Genomic DNA, 19883 nt, shown 5'->3' on the forward strand with positions numbered 1-19883 from the left:
ACAGTGCTGAAATGAGTTAGGTCTCTGGTAATTAAAATGGGGGTGGGGGGGGGGTGTGACTATAAAGATTTGTATCTATACCCCTGTTCACTAACTTTGCACACTCTTTTGAACTTGAAAACAATATAATAAAAACAAAAATAAAACAGAATTAACAAAAAAAAAAAGGATTTTGTTAAAACGAGTACAGAGAATCAAGTAAATCAGTGATACGTCTGGAATTACATACTTTTAAAATGTGTAAAACAAGTATACAGACATTTTGTTTTATATTACTTATATTACTATCTATCTAATATACTGTATATGTACACAGATAAAAATAATAATATATATATATAAAAAAAATCTGTGTACATATACAGTATATTATATAGATAATAATATACCGTAGGTAATATATATATCTATCTATATATCTATATATATATATATATATATACAGTGCCTTGCAAAAGTATCCCCCCCCCCCCCCTTGGCTTTTATCTATTTTGTTACAATACAGCCTTTAGTTCAATGATTTTTTTAATCTGAATTATATGTGATGGATCAGAACACAATAGTCTAAGTTGGTGAAGTAAAATTTGAAAAATATATACATAAAACGATTTTTTAGAAATAAAAATGTGATAATTGGCATGTGCGAATGTATTCACCCCCTTTGTTATGAAGCCCATAAAAAGCTCTGGTGCAACCAATTACCTTTAGAAGTCACATAATTAGTTAAATGGTGTCCCCCTGTGTGCAATCAAAGAATCACATGATCTGTCATTGCATATACACACTTTATTGAAAGGCCCCAGAGGCTGCCTAGGCAAGAGGCACCACTAACCAAACACTGCCATGAAGACCAAGGAACTCTCCAAACAAGTAAGGGACAATGTTGTTGAGAAGTGCAAGTCAGGGTTAGATTATAAAAAAAATAGCCAAATCGTTGATGATCCCTAGGAGCACCATCAAATCCATCATAACCAAATGGAAAGAATATGGATTAACAGCAAACCTGCCAAGAGACGGCCGCAAACCAAAACTCACAGACCGGGCAAGGAGGGCATTAATCATAGAGGCAGCACAGAGACCTAAGTTAACCCTGGAGGAGCTGCAGAGTTCCACAGCAGAGACTGGAGTATCTGTACATAGGACGATAATAAGCCATACGCTCCATTGAGTTGGGCTTTATGGCAGAGTGACCAGAAGAAAGCCATTACTTTCAGCAAAAAACAAAATGGCATGTTTTGAGTTTGCGAAAAGGCATGTGGGAGACTCCCAAAATGTATGGAGGAAGGTGCTCTGGTCTGAAGAGACTAAAATTGAACTTTTTGGCCATCACAGAAAATGCTATGTCTGGCGTAAACCCAACACATCACCCAAAGAACACCATTTTTCATCAGTCAGGATTGAGAAACTGGTCAGAGTTGAGGGAAAGATAGATGGTGCTAAATACAGGGATATTCTTATGCAAAACCTGTACCACTCTGTGTGTGATTTGAGGCTAGGATGGAGGTTCACCTTCCAGCAGGACAATGACCCCAAACACAGTGCTAAAGCAACACTTGAGTGGTTTAAGGGGAAACATGTAAATGTGTTGGAATGGCCTAATAAAAGCCCAGACCTCAATCCAATAGATTGCTGTTCACAGGCGCAAACTATCCAACTTGAAGGAGCTGGAACAGTTTTGCTGGGAGGAATGGGCAAATATCCCAATGGTAAGATGTGGCAAGCTCATAGAGACTTATCCAAAGCGACTTGGAGCTGTGATAGCCACAAAAGGTGGCTCTACAAATATTGACTTTAGGGGGGTGAATAGTTATGCATATTGAATTTTTCTGTTATTTTGTCCTATTTGTTGTTTGCTTCGCAGTAAAAAAAAAAAAAAAAATCTTCAAAAGTATTGGGCAGTAAATGATGCAAATCCTCAAACAAGTGTTACAACATGTTAATTCCAGGTTGTGAGGCAACAAAACACGGAAAATGCCAAGGGAGGTGAATACTTTTGCAAGGCACTGTGTGTATATATATATATATATATATATATATGATGTGGAAAGTCAAAGGATAGTTGGAGAGAGAAATTGAAGGCACATGGGACTGAGTGGAGAGGCGGGGAGGAAAAGAAGCAGTAGGATCAGACTTCATAGAGAAAAGTAGGAAAGAATAGGCAGAGGATGGAATTGGATAGAGGGGTTATAGAAGAAACATTGGGATAGCACTGGATATGCAAGGGAGGAAGAGAATAAATGAAAATAAAACTTGACGAAGGAAGAAATAAGAGAAGTATTGTTGTGAAACTGAATAGGTAGAGGAGGAAAACGAAGAAGTAGAGGAAGAAAAGAAGCAGTGGAATGGAACTGGATAGAGAAGGGGGAAGTAGGATGAAACTGGCGAGGGGAGGGGGAAAAAAGACGCAGTAGGTTAGGACTAGATAGGGGGGGAGAGAATTGTCAGGCAATGGAATAGAACTGTACAGATGAGAGAGAAGAGAAAAAAGAGTGGAAATGAAGAGGATAGAGGAGGGGGAAAGGAAAGAAATAGCAATATGGGATAAAATAGAGAAGGGAGACAGAGAAGAAACAGTGGGGTAGTATTAGACAGAGATGGATGGGATAATGGAATACGATTACATAGAGGAGCAGCAGGGGAGAGAAGATAAAGTGGGATGGAATTTGATAGAGGAGGGAAGAAGAGACTGTAGGAGTAGGATGGAACTGAATATAAAAAGGAGGAAGAGAAAAGGGAGTAGGATGGGAATGAATAGAGAGAGGGGAACAGAAGAGGCAGTGGGATGTGATGGGATAGAGGAACGTGAGAAGAGGCAGTTGGATGAGACTTGATAGAGGAGGGGAGAAGAGAAGAGGCAGTTGGATGAGACTTGATAGAGGAGGGGAGAAGAGAAGAGGCAGTAGGAAGAGACCAGATAAAGGGAGGATAAAGAAAAAAGTTGTGTAAAAAAAGAAAAAGGAAGTTGGATGGGCCTAGATAGGGAAGTTGGAAGCAAAGAGGCAGTGGAATGGGAAGAGATAAAGAAGAGGAGAGGAGACAAAGCAGTGAGATGGTCCAGTATCGTCTTCCATATTCACTGTATTTCTTTCCTCAGTCTACCTGTCTCAGGTTCTTGTATCTGTGACTGCCACATATACAGGAAGGGGGGGGGGGGGGGTGGGGGTTCATTGAGGGAGAAGGGCAAACAAGTAAAGAAAATCCATACAGAGCTTCCCTAAATTGGGATTTTAAACTGGAAAAATTAAAGCTCACCTTGTCAACAAGGTTCCAGGCTTGTGACAGCCTGGCACTTAACTTTGATTATCTAAACCCAAAACCTGATGTACAATCTGGGTGCAATCTGGGTGCAACCTGTTTGCCCTCCTTGCTGTGTTATCTACTGGAGACTCTGCACATTGTATACACTAGACTGCAGAAAGAAGATGTGGACTATACTATTTAGTCCAGGGATATTCAATTAGCGGACCTCCAGCTGTTGCAGAACTCCAAGTCCCATGAGGCATAGCAAGCCTCTGACAGCCACAAGCTTGACACCCAGAGGCAGAAGAATGATGGGACTTGTAGTTTAGCAACAGCTGGAGGTCCGCTAATTGCATATCTCTGATTTAGTTTAAGATTTTCCACCATCCCTTTGCCTGAGTATAGGTATTCTGGTGCTAGTATTTGTATACTATGACCTTGCATCATTAGGTAAGCTAAATATCTCTCTTTGTTGGTACAATGTATGTACTTACTGTGACACAGACATGTCCTCTTTACTTGTGAGGTTTTGCTGATTTGCCTTTGAATGCTCACATGCTCTGCACTCCTTTTTTTGCCTGACTACTTTCTCTGGTAGTGACTCTAGGCTATTCCCTAAGAAATGTTGCTGGTTTCCAACCATGAACTTTTATAACATGTTCTTGCTCAATTACTAGGTATACCAGCCACTCCAATTTTGAACAACCCCCTACTGTCCTTTACAGGCAGTAATTGAATGTCTCTGGGGCACTTCTAACTTCTTTGTACACGTTATAGTATTTACCTTGTAGAGTGATTTTTCTAAGCGCTAATTACTTTTATAATACAGATTCACTTTGAAGCCAGTGTAACACATGACACTCCATGTTTGTGATTCTGTCAGCGTCAACGATCTTCTTCTAAATAATGCTACACATTGTAACCAAAACAGACAATGCTGCAGAGAATATCTGTCTACCATGAAGACTTTCTCAGCATGATTGTTAATTGAACAATTACTAACATGAGGCGCTCACTTGTGACCTTGCCCTAAACCAAAACAGCCGGCTCTTTATAATTTGGCTTGTGACCACCTACATGGTTGGTCAGGAGATTGGCCCTGCTGTTCACCACTTCTGCCAAGCAACAAATTCTGCCCATGTACTTAAAATATATTGCTTGTGCAGTATTAAGTAAAGCTCTCTCTTTGTAAAATCTGCTGACAATTTTAGCATTGTTTAGAAAAATTATTTTGTATCATTTAGTATCATTGGTTTATATGTTTACACAGAAGCTCTCCTTGAAGAATATATTTGTCTCTAGTAAGACACTAAGTAAGCACGCATACCAGCTGTGCCTCACAAAATGTAGGTCATCTACAGTTAAACATTTGGGAGATCTGGCACAACTACAAAAAAAAAACAAAAAAAAAAAACAAAAAAAAAAAACAATTTATTATGTAAACAGCCCTGTGATTAATTTCCCTCTGCAAGATGTGACAATGACTTTGCACTTTGCTAACAGATTTGTGGATTACCCACATAGGTATTTAATCCTACTGAAATTAAATGCCAGCTTGTATTTCCTATTCATTTTAGTTTACCAAATTTTACATTCAACTTCATATTTTATGTTTTTTTTTTTTTTTTAAGAACAGCCAATATGTGTTTATAAATAACATTCTGTTTTATGGTGTACTTAATGCTTAGCTGATGTTCAAAAACAAGACCATTTATACGATACTAAAAATCTGATTTATTTAGTTCCTCTGGGGACCATATGTCTGCCCTGACTGGTACATTGTATCATGTTAAAAAACACATGATTTTCTTTAGGATGTACAGAAATGACTTTAAACATATGTGACAAAAATGTACAAAGTATATTTTTGCATAGAAGTGCAAAATCACCAGTTGTAGTGAAATATATATGGGATACTGTACCCCCTGCTGCAAGTTATAGGGATATTAGGTTTCACCGAGTATTTCCTTGACCATGTAAATGCACAAGGCTGCAGGCCATATCAAAAGGTCACTGAATTCCAGGAGGAATACTAACATTCTTAATTTCTTGCAGAAGGTCAGTTGTTCCTTTTGATACAATCTTTCAGACATACACAGATTAAAAGATGACATGGATCATGAGAACACACAGACTTGGTTGAACACATACTCGGGACAGATCGGGACAGGCAGACATACACCAACACAATAAAAACATGCCTCTGGGAACTCCCAGGTTAAAGAATTAAAGTGGTTCTAAAGGCAGAAGGTTTTTTTTTACATTAAAAAAGAAATACGGAAGTAACGGAAACAAAAAAAATAATACTCACTTAGGTGGATGCAGCATCGGTCCGATGCTGCATCTTTCCTCTGCTGACTCCAGGCCAAGAACTGAGTGTTCACACACCGCTGATCGCTCAGCTCTCAGTCTTCAGGCTGAAGAGAGCTGGTAAAGGTCAGTCGCTGCCTCTGTGCTCTGCCCCTCCTGTGGAGGGGGCAGGAGGGACTGACTCAGGCTTCCAGTGGCTCCCCAAGAGGCTGAGCTAGCTGCTGATCCAGGCATCTAGGTTGGGATATGGTCGGGATCTTTTCACAGCCTGGACTAGGTCCATGCTATCAGCCGACAGCAGGCTTTAGCTATGGTTAGCACTCAGTGGTGGGGAGGAGCCAGGAGCGCCGACAGGGGACCCGAGAAAAGGAGGATCAGGGATTCTCTGTGCACAACCATTGCACAGAGCAGGCAAGTATAAAAAATATTTTAAAAAGTAAGCATTTACAATCAATAAAAAAAAAAAAAATACTAATGAAAAATTTAACAGATTATGTATTTCTTCTTCAAAACAAGCAGATTATGAAAAAGAAGCAAAAGATACTAGGCTATAATTTGAAACCTTACCAAACATTTTAACAAGTTAAAGAAAAGCAGGAAGTAAACAACTGATAAAATCATAAAATATAGACAGTTGATCTTTTTTTTACTTGAAAGAGAAGAGTTAATATGTAGTCTTCTTCACTCAACCCCCAGCAAATTTTGTGTCTGTACATAAAAGAACAGAAGGCAAAGAGAAGCTGGAATTGTGCAATCAGAATCATTTTGGCCACACACAGGTTTCATTATTTTTTTAATTGCTCTAAATGTTCTTGTGTGCCGAGAAAAGTCATAAACAGAAAATGTTTGCAGTTCTCTTGAAAGGATATTCGGATTGGTTAAAGTGGAGCTGAACTGTAAAAGAAAAGGATTTGCTATTTTATATGGGACATCTAGAAATGTTAATTGTGCCTATGCGGTCCCCTGAAACATGTACCTTTTTGTCTTGAATTCCTCCTGAGCAATAGCCATGCAGTCTACAGCCTCATATCTGTATAATTGCAGCTTGAATCTAATGTACTGTGCCTATAACTGTTATTTTGAATTTGTAGTGAGATTTGGTGATGTCATTGTATTTTTTGCTGGAGAGAATGAACTCAGAGGGCTCAGGGCTTTGAGCCCAACATCATGGGCATGCAGTTGCCCCTCCCTTTATTAATAAGAGGATAGAAGCAATATTGTAAATATTTAGGGTTACATACAGGTTAATGTATTTGAGTTAATGTCCCTTTAAGAGAATGGCAAATTGGGCTGGGGGTGTGTTTAAGGGTCGCAAGGCTATTGGTGATATCCCAAATGGTCATGTGACCCATGGGGAATGTTATAGAAAGGGGGCTTATTATATATGGGACTGTCACAGGTACACTCTCACCTGTTCCCAGCCAGGCAGTGAAGGTGCAACAAGCTTTCCACCCCCCTTCCCTTGTCGCTAAGCACGTCTATGTGGTCTGTCACCCTACGTGATGTAGGGGGGACTTTGGTTAAAAGATTTATGTATGCTCGAGTCCTTTAAGACTGAGCTGTTTTGAAGTTGATCATTTGAAATATAAGCATTTTATGATGCAATAAAATTATCAGAATATGATTATTATTTATTTATTGATTTGAATATACCAATAAAGTGCGGTGGACAATTCTTTGCCAATAAGTGTGTTGAGTCATTATATTAAATAGGCTATACATGTTTTGGTATTCGGGGAGGGTAGGTGCGGCCTGCATTGCCAAGTTGCAGTGCAAGGATCTCCTTGCTTCAGCTTCATTCATTCTGTAGATCCGTGCTTCCTGTTTATTCCTCAACCAGTGATCCGACCAGTGATCAGATCACCAGTCAGTACCGCCTCACAAACACAGGGGTAGGCAACCTTTGAGAGACAGAGATCTACCTGAACAACATGAAAGAGATCAAAGATCACTGGGGCTCGATGCCCTTTTCTTAAAATAAATTAGCAATGTCTAACTAAATAGTAAAGAAAATTTAGAAAAATAATAAAACACATGTCATTGTAAAAATATAAACTTGCATTACTTTAAAAATGGGTAGTGTCAGTAGGGCAGGGGATGGAGTGTGTACAGTGTCAGTAGGGTAGTGGGTGGAATGTGGACAGTGTCAGTAGGGCAGTGGACAGTAGGGACGAGGTTGGTGTCAGTAGGACAGTGTATGGTGTCAGTAGAGCAGTGGACATGTCAGTAGGGCCGATGTTGGTTTTAGTAGGGCAGTTGATGGTGTCAGTAGAGCAGTGGACTTTGTCTATTGAAAAATACAACTAAGGTCCCAGAACGGACCAAAGTTTGAAAAAAAAAAACGCTCCAATGGAAACTCACAGCAGTGTATGTATCAAACCCATTTTGTTAGTACACAAGTTTCAAAAAGTAGCAAAAAGGTATCAAACCTTCACCACACCATAGTAAAACCATTCATGACAATGTTATCAAGAATCAAAATAAAAACAACCCAGGCTCTCGTTCATACACCCCCAGTGTAGAACATGACACACTATGTCAATAATGGAAAACAAATTAGCTTCAGAAAGACCAGATGCAATACTGATGCATAGTCTTTTGTGCCATCTGCTTGCATTTTTTTAGTGCTTGGTTTCCACAGTTAATGCCTATTGGATTTCTTAAAAGTTAAAGTGGGACTAAACCTATCTATTTAAAAAAAAAAAACACTTGGCATGTTGGAATGCTAATTGTCCCATTTGCTTGTGCTCTCAACCAAACTGTCAAACCACCAAATGGCTGGTGTCATAGCTGATCACATGTGCAGCACCATGGCAGTTTTCCGAACAGAGGCTAAGATAGCAACTTCCTTGGTTAAAAAAGATAGGAGTTCCATTTTAACTACATACTAATTAGTAGACATGTGCAGAGTAAAATATTTTGTTTCGGAATTTCGTTTTCGTCTGAAAACTTAATTTATTTAGTTACTCCCAAAATTAGTTTTTATTTATTTCGTTTTTCGTTCAAAAATTGCATTCGTCCAAAAATCCACATGAATCACGGTCGAATCTGTCTTTGAAGGCTTATGGTGTCTGTCGAATGTATAAAGAAGATTCGACGGAGCTAGTATATAGCATACTTTAGAACCCTATTAAAGTCTATGGGACTCCAACGTTCAAAATCTAAAGTGCTAATTTTAAAGGCTAATTTGCAAGTTACTGTCCTAAAAAGTGTTTGGGGACCTGGGTCCTGCCCCAGGGGACATGGATCAATGCAAAAAAAAGTTTTAAAAACGTCCGTTTTTTCGGGAGCAGTGATTTTAATAATGATTAAAGTGAAACAATAAAAGTGTAATATTCCTTTAAATTTCGTAGGGGGGGGGGTTGTCTATAGTATGCCTGTGAAGGGGCGCGTGTTTCCCGTGCTTAGAACTGTCCCTGCACAAAGTGTCATTTATGCAGGAAAAAAAGTCCTTTAAAATCACTCGCAGCTATTATGAATTGTCGGCTCCCGTAATACAGAGAACACTCATTGAAAGTCATTGATAAAAAAAAATAAAAAAAAAGCGTGGGGGTCCCCCAAATTCAATTACCAGGCCCTTCAGGTCTGGTATGGATATTAAGGGGAACCCTGCCTCAAATTTAAGAAAAAAATTGACGTGGGGTTCCCCCTAAATATCCATAACCAGACCCTTCAGGTCTGGTATGGATATTAAGGGGAACCCCGCGTCAAATTTAAAAAAAAATTGACGTGGGGTTCCCCCTAAAAGTCCATACCAGACCCTTTATCCGAGCACGCAACCTGGCAGGCCGCAGGAAAAGAGGGGGGGACGAGAGAGCGCCCCCCCTCCCTCCTGAACCGTACCAGGCCACATGCCCTCAACATTGGGAGGATGCTTTGGGGGTCTGTGACCCCTCAAAGCACCTTGTCCCCATGTTGATGAGGACAAGGGCCTCATCCCCACAACCCTGGCCGGTGGTTGTGGAGGTCTGCGGGCGGGGGGCTTATCAGAATCTGGAAGCCCCCTTTAACAAGGGGACCCCCAGATCCCGCCCCCCCTGTTTGAAATGGTAAGGGGGTACAAAAGTACCCCTACCATTTCACAAAGAAAGTGTAAAAAATGGTTAAATAAAACAAACACACTTTTGAAAAATTCCTTTATTAAAAATAAAAAAATAAAAAAAAGATTCCAGCGGCGGTAATCCACTCTTGCTATCCAGCGACGGACGATCATCTCTCCAGCGATGTCTCATCTCATCCAGCGCAGCGATCCATCCTTCTTCTGTCTCCGTGGAGGAGACACTGCAAGGATTCCGGCGGCTGACGTTTCTTATATACGGAGGGTGGGGCCACCCGTCACCTGACCCCGCCCCCCTCTGACGCAAGGGGAAACCCGGGGTTCCCCGTGACGTATGGGTGACCCCGCCCCCCTCTGATGTAACGGAAACCTGCCTGTGTTACATCAGAGGGGTGCTCACAGGGAACCCCGGGTTTCCCCTTGCGTCAGAGGGGGACGGGGTCAGGTGACGGGTGGCCCCGCCCTCCGTATATAAGAAACGTCAGCCGCCGAAATGCCTGCAGTGTCTCCTACACGGAGACAGAAGAAGGATGGATTCGCTGCGCTGGATGAGATGAGACATCGCTGGAGAGATGACCGTCCGTCGCTGGATAGCAAGAGTGGATTACCGCCGCTGGAATCTTTTTTTTATTTTTTTATTTTTAATAAAGGAATTTTTCAAAAGTGTGTTTGTTTTATTTAACCATTTTTTACACTTTCTTTGTGAAATGGTAGGGGTACTTTTGTACCCCCTTACCATTTCAAATGGGGGGGGGGCCGGGATCTGGGGGTCCCCTTGTTAAAGGGGGCTTCCAGATTCTGATAAGCCCCCCGCCCGCAGACCTCCACAACCACCGGCCAGGGTTGTGGGGATGAGGCCCTTGTCCTCATCAACATGGGGACAAGGTGCTTTGAGGGGTCACAGACCCCCAAAGAATCCTCCCAATGTTGAGGGCATGTGGCCTGGTACGGTTCAGGAGGGAGGGGGGGCCGCTCTCTCGTCCCCCTCTTTTCCTGCGGCCTGCCAGGTTGCGTGCTCGGATAAAGGGTCTGGTATGGATTTTTAGGGGGAACCCCACGTCAATTTTTTTTTAAATTTGACGCGGGGTTCCCCTTAATATCCATACCAGACCTGAAGGGCCTGGTAATTGAATTTGGGGGACCCCCATGCTTTTTTTTATTTATTTATTTATTTTTTTATCAATGACTTTCAATGAGTGTTCTCTGTATTACGGGAGCCGACAATTCATAATAGCTGCGAGTGATTTTAAAGGACTTTTTTTCCTGCATAAATGACACTTTGTGCAGGGACAGTTCTAAGCACGGGAAACATGCGCCCCTTCACAGGCATACTATAGACAACCCCCCCCCCTACGAAATTTAAAGGAATATTACACTTTTATTGTCTCACTTTAATCATTATTAAAATCACTGCTCCCGAAAAAACGGCCGTTTTTAAAACTTTTTTTTGCATTGATCCATGTCCCCTGGGGCAGGACCCGGGTCCCCAAACACTTTTTAGGACAGTAACTTGCAGAATCTTTTCTCTCTGTCAAATCTTTTTTCTCTGTCGAATATTTTCTCTATATAATCTTGGACTAATAGAGGTAAGGTTAGGCACATTCGACCACAGGTTCTATAGACACAGATTGTTGTCAGAGTCATGTCGAATCTCCTATTCTATATCGAACTGTTGTAACAATGAAAACGAAAATAAAGCATTTATTTATGTCGGATCTTTCGTTTTTCGGATTTTGTGCTTTCGTTATCGTTTGTCAAAACGAAAACGAAAATAGCTGAAATTCGGACGAAAATGCATTCGGACGAAAACGAATGCACATGTCTACTAATTAGTAGAATCCTAAGAAGCTATTTCAAAGAGGGTCTGAGAGCTCCTAATCTGTAATAGACATTTGCTACTAATCTATGAAGGACTGTGTGAGGAAAGGAAAGAAATCAGTTCAGGATCTTTTTGGACAGAAGAGTCAAGTTGTCCCCTTTTTGTTGTTCTTTGCTTCAAGTTGGGCATCCCATAAAACCCTTCATCCCATCTAAGTTATTACCCGTATTAAAACATCAAAAACAAAGCCAAGGGAGTGACTTCTTGTGTTTGGATGCAAGTGGAGAAGGTGTGTTGCCTGCCTAAGCAATATGATTGTATGCCTGCAAATGTTACAGTGGTGCAGCCATATTTCTTGTCTCCAGCAAAACTGGGGATGTTTCTCTTGAGTTCCAAAGTCCCGACCCATTAGATCTTACATATTTGGCAACATGCGTGTACAGCAACATGTATTATAGATCAGACAAAATCCGTATTTTTTATTTTTTTTTTTTTTTAATGGGTGACTAGATGTTTACTTAGCTGGCCTAAATCATGAGCCCTTTACTACATCTAAAATTTTGAACTGAATTGCCCTAAGTCATGTATCTTTTGGTGCATTATTAATTTAGAACAGCAGTCTCCCACCAATTAGTCAGAAGTTGCATGACATTATGTAGTCTCACGAGCTGACAATAAAAGGCAAATCACCACTGCTATCCAGTTCACACAATGTAACGCACTGTATAATTTAGACTATGTTGACTATGTTAATGACACAAAGGGATATTTCAGATAGTTTGCATGGCAGTAATTCCACAGTTTGAAATGACCTTAAAGTCATTGTAAACTGAAATAATTAAACACGAGAGCAGGTCAAAATTACTTTAATCTGTCACGCATTTTAAACTTTTTGGAGTAAAAGTCCAAGTTAAAGCATACTGTATATAAAAGCAAAAAATAAAAAATAAAATGTATGCAGCACTCTGCAATGCATGCATTTTCCACATTCCATAACCACTTGGTAATCTGCTATATATGAGGTCTGCTTTTTAAAGATGCAGTAAATAAATAAAAAAATCCAGCACCCCTATAACTTAATGTTATAATGTGCTAATGTGCGTGTTCTCAGCCATGCTCAGTGTCTTTAGCTAAACTACTCAAGTACTCCTTCTCTCACAGCATAAAGGCTAATCAGTCTGTAGTTCAAGATAAGAACTTTGAGATAACTCAGGAAGTTTGCAAAGGACACAGGTCAGCTCTGTATTTCTGACCAGAAAATGTTTCTGGCACTTATCAAACATATATAACAAAATACATCCAATGGTATAATAATAATAATAAAAAAAAAAAGCAGCAAATGAGAGAATTTTAAATACACTAAGAACGTGCATCACAAGATGCCAAAATCTTCTTTTGTGCATTGCTCTGATCTAGTTTTCACATTTCTTACTGTCAGATCTTAACCTCTTAATGTGTAGTAGTAGCCAAAGCTGGCCACATACTGGTATATTTTAAGAAGATATACATAAGACATTCTCAGGACATTTGATGACTTGAAGAATGTAATTTGCTTTTCACATTTGATTTTGTAATGGATGTAATTTCCTAAATGAAAATCACAGTATTTTAGAAATGTAATTGTTCGACAAAAATTTCCATTTTCTTCTCACTATGGTCGAAGATAAATGTCAATTTGACCCCATTTGCAATTAGAAAATCAAAGGAATGTCCTTAAAACAAAACTGCAAACAAAATTATGTTAGTATATGGCCAGTCTAAAGTGGTTGTAAATCTCAGACATGAAATATGAACAAAACATATCCTTCTATATTGTGTACTTGTCTCAATGAAGAGCACTAAGTGTCACTTTGTCTGCTGCTTTGTTCCTATGCTATTAGCATTAATCACTTCTGACAATTTTTCCAGACACCAAGAGAAAAATGTTGACAGGGGAGGGACCACCAGCTGATTGACAGCCTCAGCTCTTTTCCGGGTGCAGTGTTGAGGGGGGGGGTGTGTCCCTTCCCTCCAATCAGCTGTCAGATCTCTCTTCAATGAGCTCTGCAGAGTGTGAGTGTGTATAATTCAGCAATTTCAAAGGATGTAGAAAAGAGAAGGCTGCAGATAGACAGATACAACTTATGTAGAAGGATTTGTTTCATCTCTGTGTATCATCTGAAGCCAGTCACTTCACTGGGCATATGGAAGGGTTTACAACCACTCTAAGCCTCATCTATCCATCATCCCCTGTCAAACAAGTCTCAATGGCCAATAAGGATTCTCTCATTTAGCAGAGATATAGTGTGCAGGCATGGCTTAGATGTATGGGCAAGGATTACTACTAAGGTGGAGCTCTTAATTGTAATGTAAAGCCAAGTTTCAGGAGGTACTTATGAGATCTTCTAGCTAACAAAGGTAATAACAGACAACCTATGTTGTCTAATTCTGGGTAAAACTTTAACTTTTATAAGTTTAACATGGTGTATGATTCTTTTAGCAAGCTCATTTAAAGTATATTGTGCTTACCATTACAATAAAATATCATTTTTACTTCTTTTATTAATGCATCTCTATAGCATGTGCTTACATATTGGACGTAAAAAAAAAACATGTGTTCCCATTCCTTTCTCAGCACATGCACAGTTGGCAGAAAATGCGAATTGTAGGCATTGTAAAACTCGTTTGTTGATGTAATGCTATGGTAGCAGTGACGTGCTAGTGCCACTGCCCTGATAGCAACAAACCTCACAATACTCCTCCCTGGCATGCTGGTGGTGTCCACAATGAAATGTAGTGTATAATGGGGATTCAAAGGTTCTTGTCTGAGAAGGAAAAGGCTGTAGTGATAGCCTTAAGTATCATTTTAAACCTACTTTTTTCTTGCCGGTGCACTGTCTGGCAAGACAAATTGTCCTACTGCAAATTATGAATGACATTAAAATTTATTTTCAGACATTCATAAATGACTAATAAATATAACCAGGTTTTGAAAAAGAAGTTTAAATAACTTTAAGGTTTAAAATATGCACAGTTGACTTTTGGTTAAGCTATCCTTAGAAGCTGGAATTTCAGTGCCGTTTTGTCTAATGTGACAGTTGACATGCAGCAATAAGCTAAATTAACATAGTTGCAAAGATATCAACTAACTATATAGCCTCTGTGTAAATATGAGTATTTTACATATGTACATCATTGTAATTTCTATAGGTAGCTTTCACAGTGATTTTCCATTACACTTCCAGGTCCTGTGCTGAGCAGCTGACCTGATGTATTCTAAACTAAGGAGGTTGGCAAGGGCCCATTTTGAGAATGCTTTGCATTTTCTGAATAAATGCATATTGCTGTCTGATTGAATGAGGAAGAGAGCAGGACATCACAGGCCAGCGTCTCCAGCTCACCCTATCAGAGAACACTTTGCATTGTCTGAATTTCACTCATGCTGAGTGGATAACCTCCTGTGTTCAGAATGAATCAGGCCAGCTTTTAAGCACAAGACCCAGAAGCAAGTGGAGATCATGGTGTCTACAGTCATTTCCAGCTTTCAGGGGCATCGGGCAGATATGGCATATACATAGCTACATTAAGTGGCGGCTGGTGTTTTTTTTTGGGGGGGGGGGGCAACAAACAACCACCCCCCCACCCCCGCAGGAGGTCGGTCATCCAGCCCTATCTAGGTTGCCGGCAGCAGCACTCCTATGGGCAGAAGCTTCCATCGTGTCTCCTCCGCCTTCTTATCATGGCAGCTTCCGCCATGTGTTTCCCCCCTCCTCCTCCTAGGTGTTCAATAGAATCACCTGTCCTTTCAGCCAATTGGTTGACGTATCTAAATAGCTGCTTCCTGATTGGCCAGGAGGAGGATCAGTGTGATAATAGCAGCTCAAGACTTTGTCAGAAAAAGCTTGTGTGTCTGATAGCATGTTTCTGAAGATTTAAACTTCCGTATGTTTTCATAAAAAGACAATTTTCTGCAGCCAATATTTATTTGGTACATATTCTTTGCAGGTGTAAAGTAAAACCTAAATATATCATTGTCCAGAAGACATACTTCATACACAAGATACAAAAAAAATGTACGTAATGTGGACTGTCATTTCCTCTGATATAATCAGCCAATCTTGGACTGTCAGTCATGCTGTACAGTTCAGGGCTGAGGGCGGGGAAGACATTGAATCGTAGTTTTCTGCAGTACAGGGCTTGGAAAGAGTGTTGTTTTAAATGCTTGTAGTATGTGCATGCACTGTGTGCATTGACACATACAGCTACCATCCTGCTGTGGCAGTGCTGAGATTGGTGAAAACTGCATACTATTACAAGCAATAACTTACAAAGTGATCCACAGCTTGGGCCCCAGCTAGATCACTAATCTAGTCTCAAAATACCAACCAAGTTGTTTTCTTCATTCCTCCTAAGACCTTCTGCCATGCTCACCTCCAGGATTTCTCAGAAGCCTCTCTCATCATTTGGAATTTCCTTAAACAATCTGTCCGACTATCTCCAACTCTATCAACTTTAAGGCAATCCCTGAAAACTTTTCTCCTATCCTGCATCCACCTATCTATTGTACTTTTATTTTCTCCATCAGCTCATCACCCACAGTCTTTACCCTTTGTATCACTTGACCCTCCCTTTTAGATTGTAAGCTCTAACTAGCAGAGCCCTCTGATTCCTCCTTATTGAATTGTATTGTAACTGTACTGTCTGCCCTCACATTGTAAAGCACTCTGCAAACTGTTGCACTATATAAATCCTGCATAATAATAATAATCAGTAGATACTAAGAAATAGTCTGCTTAATATATTATTTGGGGAATATATTATATTTAAATATTGACTTTTCTTAAAATAGTTGCATGTTGCAACACTTTCTCATCTCACAATCCACTAAATTTGTTTGTTTGGCTACCTATCACTTTACTTCCTGCATACTTGATCCAGAACAGCGACTCAGATATACTACTTTAAAGTAAACCGGTCATAGGTCTGGTAAATTCAAACAATGCCAAACTAGGTGAAAGCTGCATTCAAAAATGACTGGTAAATCCAGAAATATAAGCAGCTGAAGTTACATGAAATCTTAACTTCCCCTGTAAATGTCAAGCTTGGTCCCATAGTTATTACCTTCTGAGCTTCACTATTGGTCTTTCAATGTGAAAGACATCCATGTTGTCTGATAGGAAGATAAAGGTGTTTTTTTTCCTATAAATGAAACTCTCTCTGTATCTTTTGATGACTTTGACATGCAGTTGAAAACGACCACTATAATTTTTCATATCAGGCTTTGTCTGATTTACCCAGGTTTTAGGACTTTACATAGAATTAGTCTGAACATAATTGATCAAGATAAACTAAAACACATCAATGGCTACACCTGATGAAGATCAATTAAGAACCTGCACTGTTAAGGGCTCATTCACACCAGATGAAAAATCATCATTCACACCAGTAAAATGCATGGATATGAGAAAATACACTCTTTTAATTGGGACAGTTCCCATAAACATCCTACATGATTGTTTGTTGATGTACTAACCTGTCTACAATTTATGTCCAAAATAAATTGTACTGCTGCTTTGCTGAAGACCACCTAAATTCACATCAGCGTGTTAACATGGATGTTCTAGTGACTACAAACACTTAGTAAGTATGGAAACTCAATGTTCCCCTCTTCTTGGATGGAACTAAAGTATGGTCCTATCTGCTAGAGTAGAAACCATGCACAGTGAAACTTTTTGCTATGCAGATTGTAAATAAATGTAAAAAGGAATGCTAAAGCATTGAATAAACCACAATGCACTACTGTAAAATCTGTAAATCTTGCAATGTCCCTTTAATAAATATTCAGAAGGCCTTCACCTTCATTAATCAAACCTGAGAACTGACAAAGGCAAACATGTAGAAATAAAGGTAACTCAAATTCTACATGTTATAAGGTCAGTTCACCCAAAGCTAATTATGAGTACTGGAACAGTGCAGGATGGCAAGAACACCCAGAACACCACAGCTAGAAACTATGTTATGTGAATCTTGCTGCTGTAGTTACTATGAGATAGGTTGAATAAGGGAACTCTGCAATTTTAACATTTACATCCTGACCTGTGTGGTCTACAAAGAATAATGCAATTCAGGCAACCACGATTCATTACCAGATATTACCTACTATACTACCAAAAAATAAGAGGACTTATCTCTAAAATAAGAAAAAATGAAGCTGTTAGTATAAATCAAATTTTAAGTTTCCAAATTTAATAATGATCTAGCCCGGATCTGCCCTTTAGTCTAAGCAAGTCTCGATGAACCTGTTTCAAATCTGCATGAAAATGAAAACAGCACAAAGTAACACAACCATTCTTATGTTCACTAGGTTTAGTAGAAAATACTATAGATTTTAACTTAAAAAAAATAAAAATGTAAGGTAAATAGCTAAATACATACATAATCATCTTTTCCTCACAGTACGGATGTCTTGGTTTGATTTCCAGTTTCTGAACATCTGTGAATCTAATTTTTGGACCCTTCCTAGAACACTTGCATTTTGACCCTGGGGAAAAAAAGGATGAAAAAAAGATGACAGAGGAAACTAAAACACACACACATATTGTATATATTTAAATATTGTGTGTGTTATATTTATATCTGTGCCATGCTATCATTATTATTACTGTATGTGACAGTTTTCTAAAATTTAATAAAATGCAATGCTAAAGCACAGCTTATTAATACATTTCAGATTCAAGGCTACAGAGATATGTTCCCTTGTTAAAATATAACATCATGTTTAAGTCCTATACAGATTGCAAAAAAGAGTATTGCTTTTCAGGGAATACTTAACTATACAATGCATAGCAAGGTGCGTTATACCTCGTCGCTACATTTATACATCTAGTAGTTTCTAGCAAAATGCAACTAGCAGGCTATTCAGTATTCTATTCTGAAATGAAATAACAGTATAAGAGAAATGGTATTAAAAAAAAAAAAAAAAAAAATAGTAACTTACCTTCCACTTGGAGTGTGCAGATTGCTAGAATGAGTAATAGGATTGCTGCATAAAGAGGTTTCATGTCCCAATTCCTTTTCTGTTACTTATAATATGGAGATGAGTTTTAAACTGTGCTACCTGGAGGTCTGCCTGTGTGGAGTTCACAGAAGCTGCGCTGCTCACACTGTTTCTGTGCTGATGCCTTCACTGCCTGTTTTCCACCTTCACTCTGAGCTTCGCCTCGCTTGCTTGTCCTCTTTTAAAACAGATCCTACAGCCCAGGGTACAAAGTCATTAACATGCATAGCAACCAAACTACTCACTGCAATTTCTTCACTCTGTGGAGGGTGGAGATTTCTAGCTTACCCTATCCTGTTCAGCCTGAAAGGAATGACTGAAAAAACAGCACAGTCTGGATTTGTAACCCACAGTGATTTGTTTTTTCCTTAAGTGAATTTTCAATAAATAAACTTTCTGATTGATGAAATGTATTTACTACGTTCTCCTTTAGCAGGAATTAATAGTTGTACACACTGTACTTTATTTTGTTTGATTTAGTTAAATGTTTGTAAGGTTTCTATGTGTAAATGAGCTTCTGAATAATTTGTATGCCCTCCCCTACTGTATCTAATATACTGTATATTACAAAGTAGGGATGGGGGGTTCATGTTTGCTGCCATCCAGGGATCGCCCAAACTTTGAGTGCTGGCATTTTGGCAAACTAAATCAGAGGTTTGCCTGTCCACCAAAACAAACCTATGACTGCAGCTAGGAGTCATTCATTTATTACTGGTGGCACTAAATGACAACTTCCCACTGTGTGTCTGTAAGCACATTTGGTTGTTAGGATGCAAGTGGCTGCCTGCCTTCTAGCAACCAAGGATGCTGTGCAAGACGTCTGTCTGTCTGATAATGTTACCTGTTGCTAGTACACCGGCAGACATTCGGTCATTCGTGGTTGTGCGGTGAGGTCAATGGCTGGTGAGGCACTGGCTAGTATAAGAACCAGATATACACAGGTTACATACGCTGCGAACATTAGAGTGAGAGCAATAATTCTAACACTAGACCACCTGTGTAACTCTAAACATGTAACCTGTAAAAAAAAAAAAAAATTAAAGCGATGCCTATGGAGATTTTTAAGTACCGACGTTTGGCTCCATTCCACGAGCGTGTGCAATTTTAAAGCGTGACATATTAGAAATCTATTTACTTGGCGTAACATCATCTTTCACCTTATACAAAAAAAATTGGGTGGTGTTCCAGCCGCAAATGTTTCTCTGTAGCTGCTGACTTTTAATAAGGACACTTACCTATCTAGGGAGCCCGCAATGTTGCCCCCCCCCCCCCAGGCCAATCCATCCATCAGATCGGGTGCAGGCGCTGCCATTTTAAGTCTTGCTTCACTGCCTGTTTCCTACTGCGCATGCATGGCGCTTTGTGAATGGCCAGCTGTCTTCATAAACACAGGTCCCAGAAGACAGCAGGGGGCTCGCCGC

At 39.6% G+C, this 19883-nt stretch overlaps 1 protein-coding gene across 1 annotated transcript in view; it reads right to left on the reverse strand.

Moving 5' to 3' along the window:
* Positions 1-18698, reverse strand: part of CXCL14 (C-X-C motif chemokine ligand 14) — a 49826-nt gene extending 31128 nt beyond the window's left edge. Inside the window, exons 1-2 of the mRNA XM_077474011.1 lie at positions 18403-18698; positions 17841-17946 (exon numbers count right to left, since the gene is read on the reverse strand). Of these exons, the coding sequence (XP_077330137.1) occupies positions 17841-17946; positions 18403-18466 (170 nt within the window). The 5' untranslated portion in view covers positions 18467-18698. The remainder of the gene's footprint in view (positions 1-17840; positions 17947-18402) is intronic.
* Positions 18699-19883: the final 1185 nt, after the last annotated feature.

This window comes from Lithobates pipiens, unplaced genomic scaffold (genome assembly GCF_037356315.1).
Source record: "Lithobates pipiens isolate NorthernLeopardFrog02 unplaced genomic scaffold, aLitPip1_a1.2 Scaffold_8, whole genome shotgun sequence".
Taxonomy (NCBI): domain Eukaryota; kingdom Metazoa; phylum Chordata; class Amphibia; order Anura; family Ranidae; genus Lithobates; species Lithobates pipiens.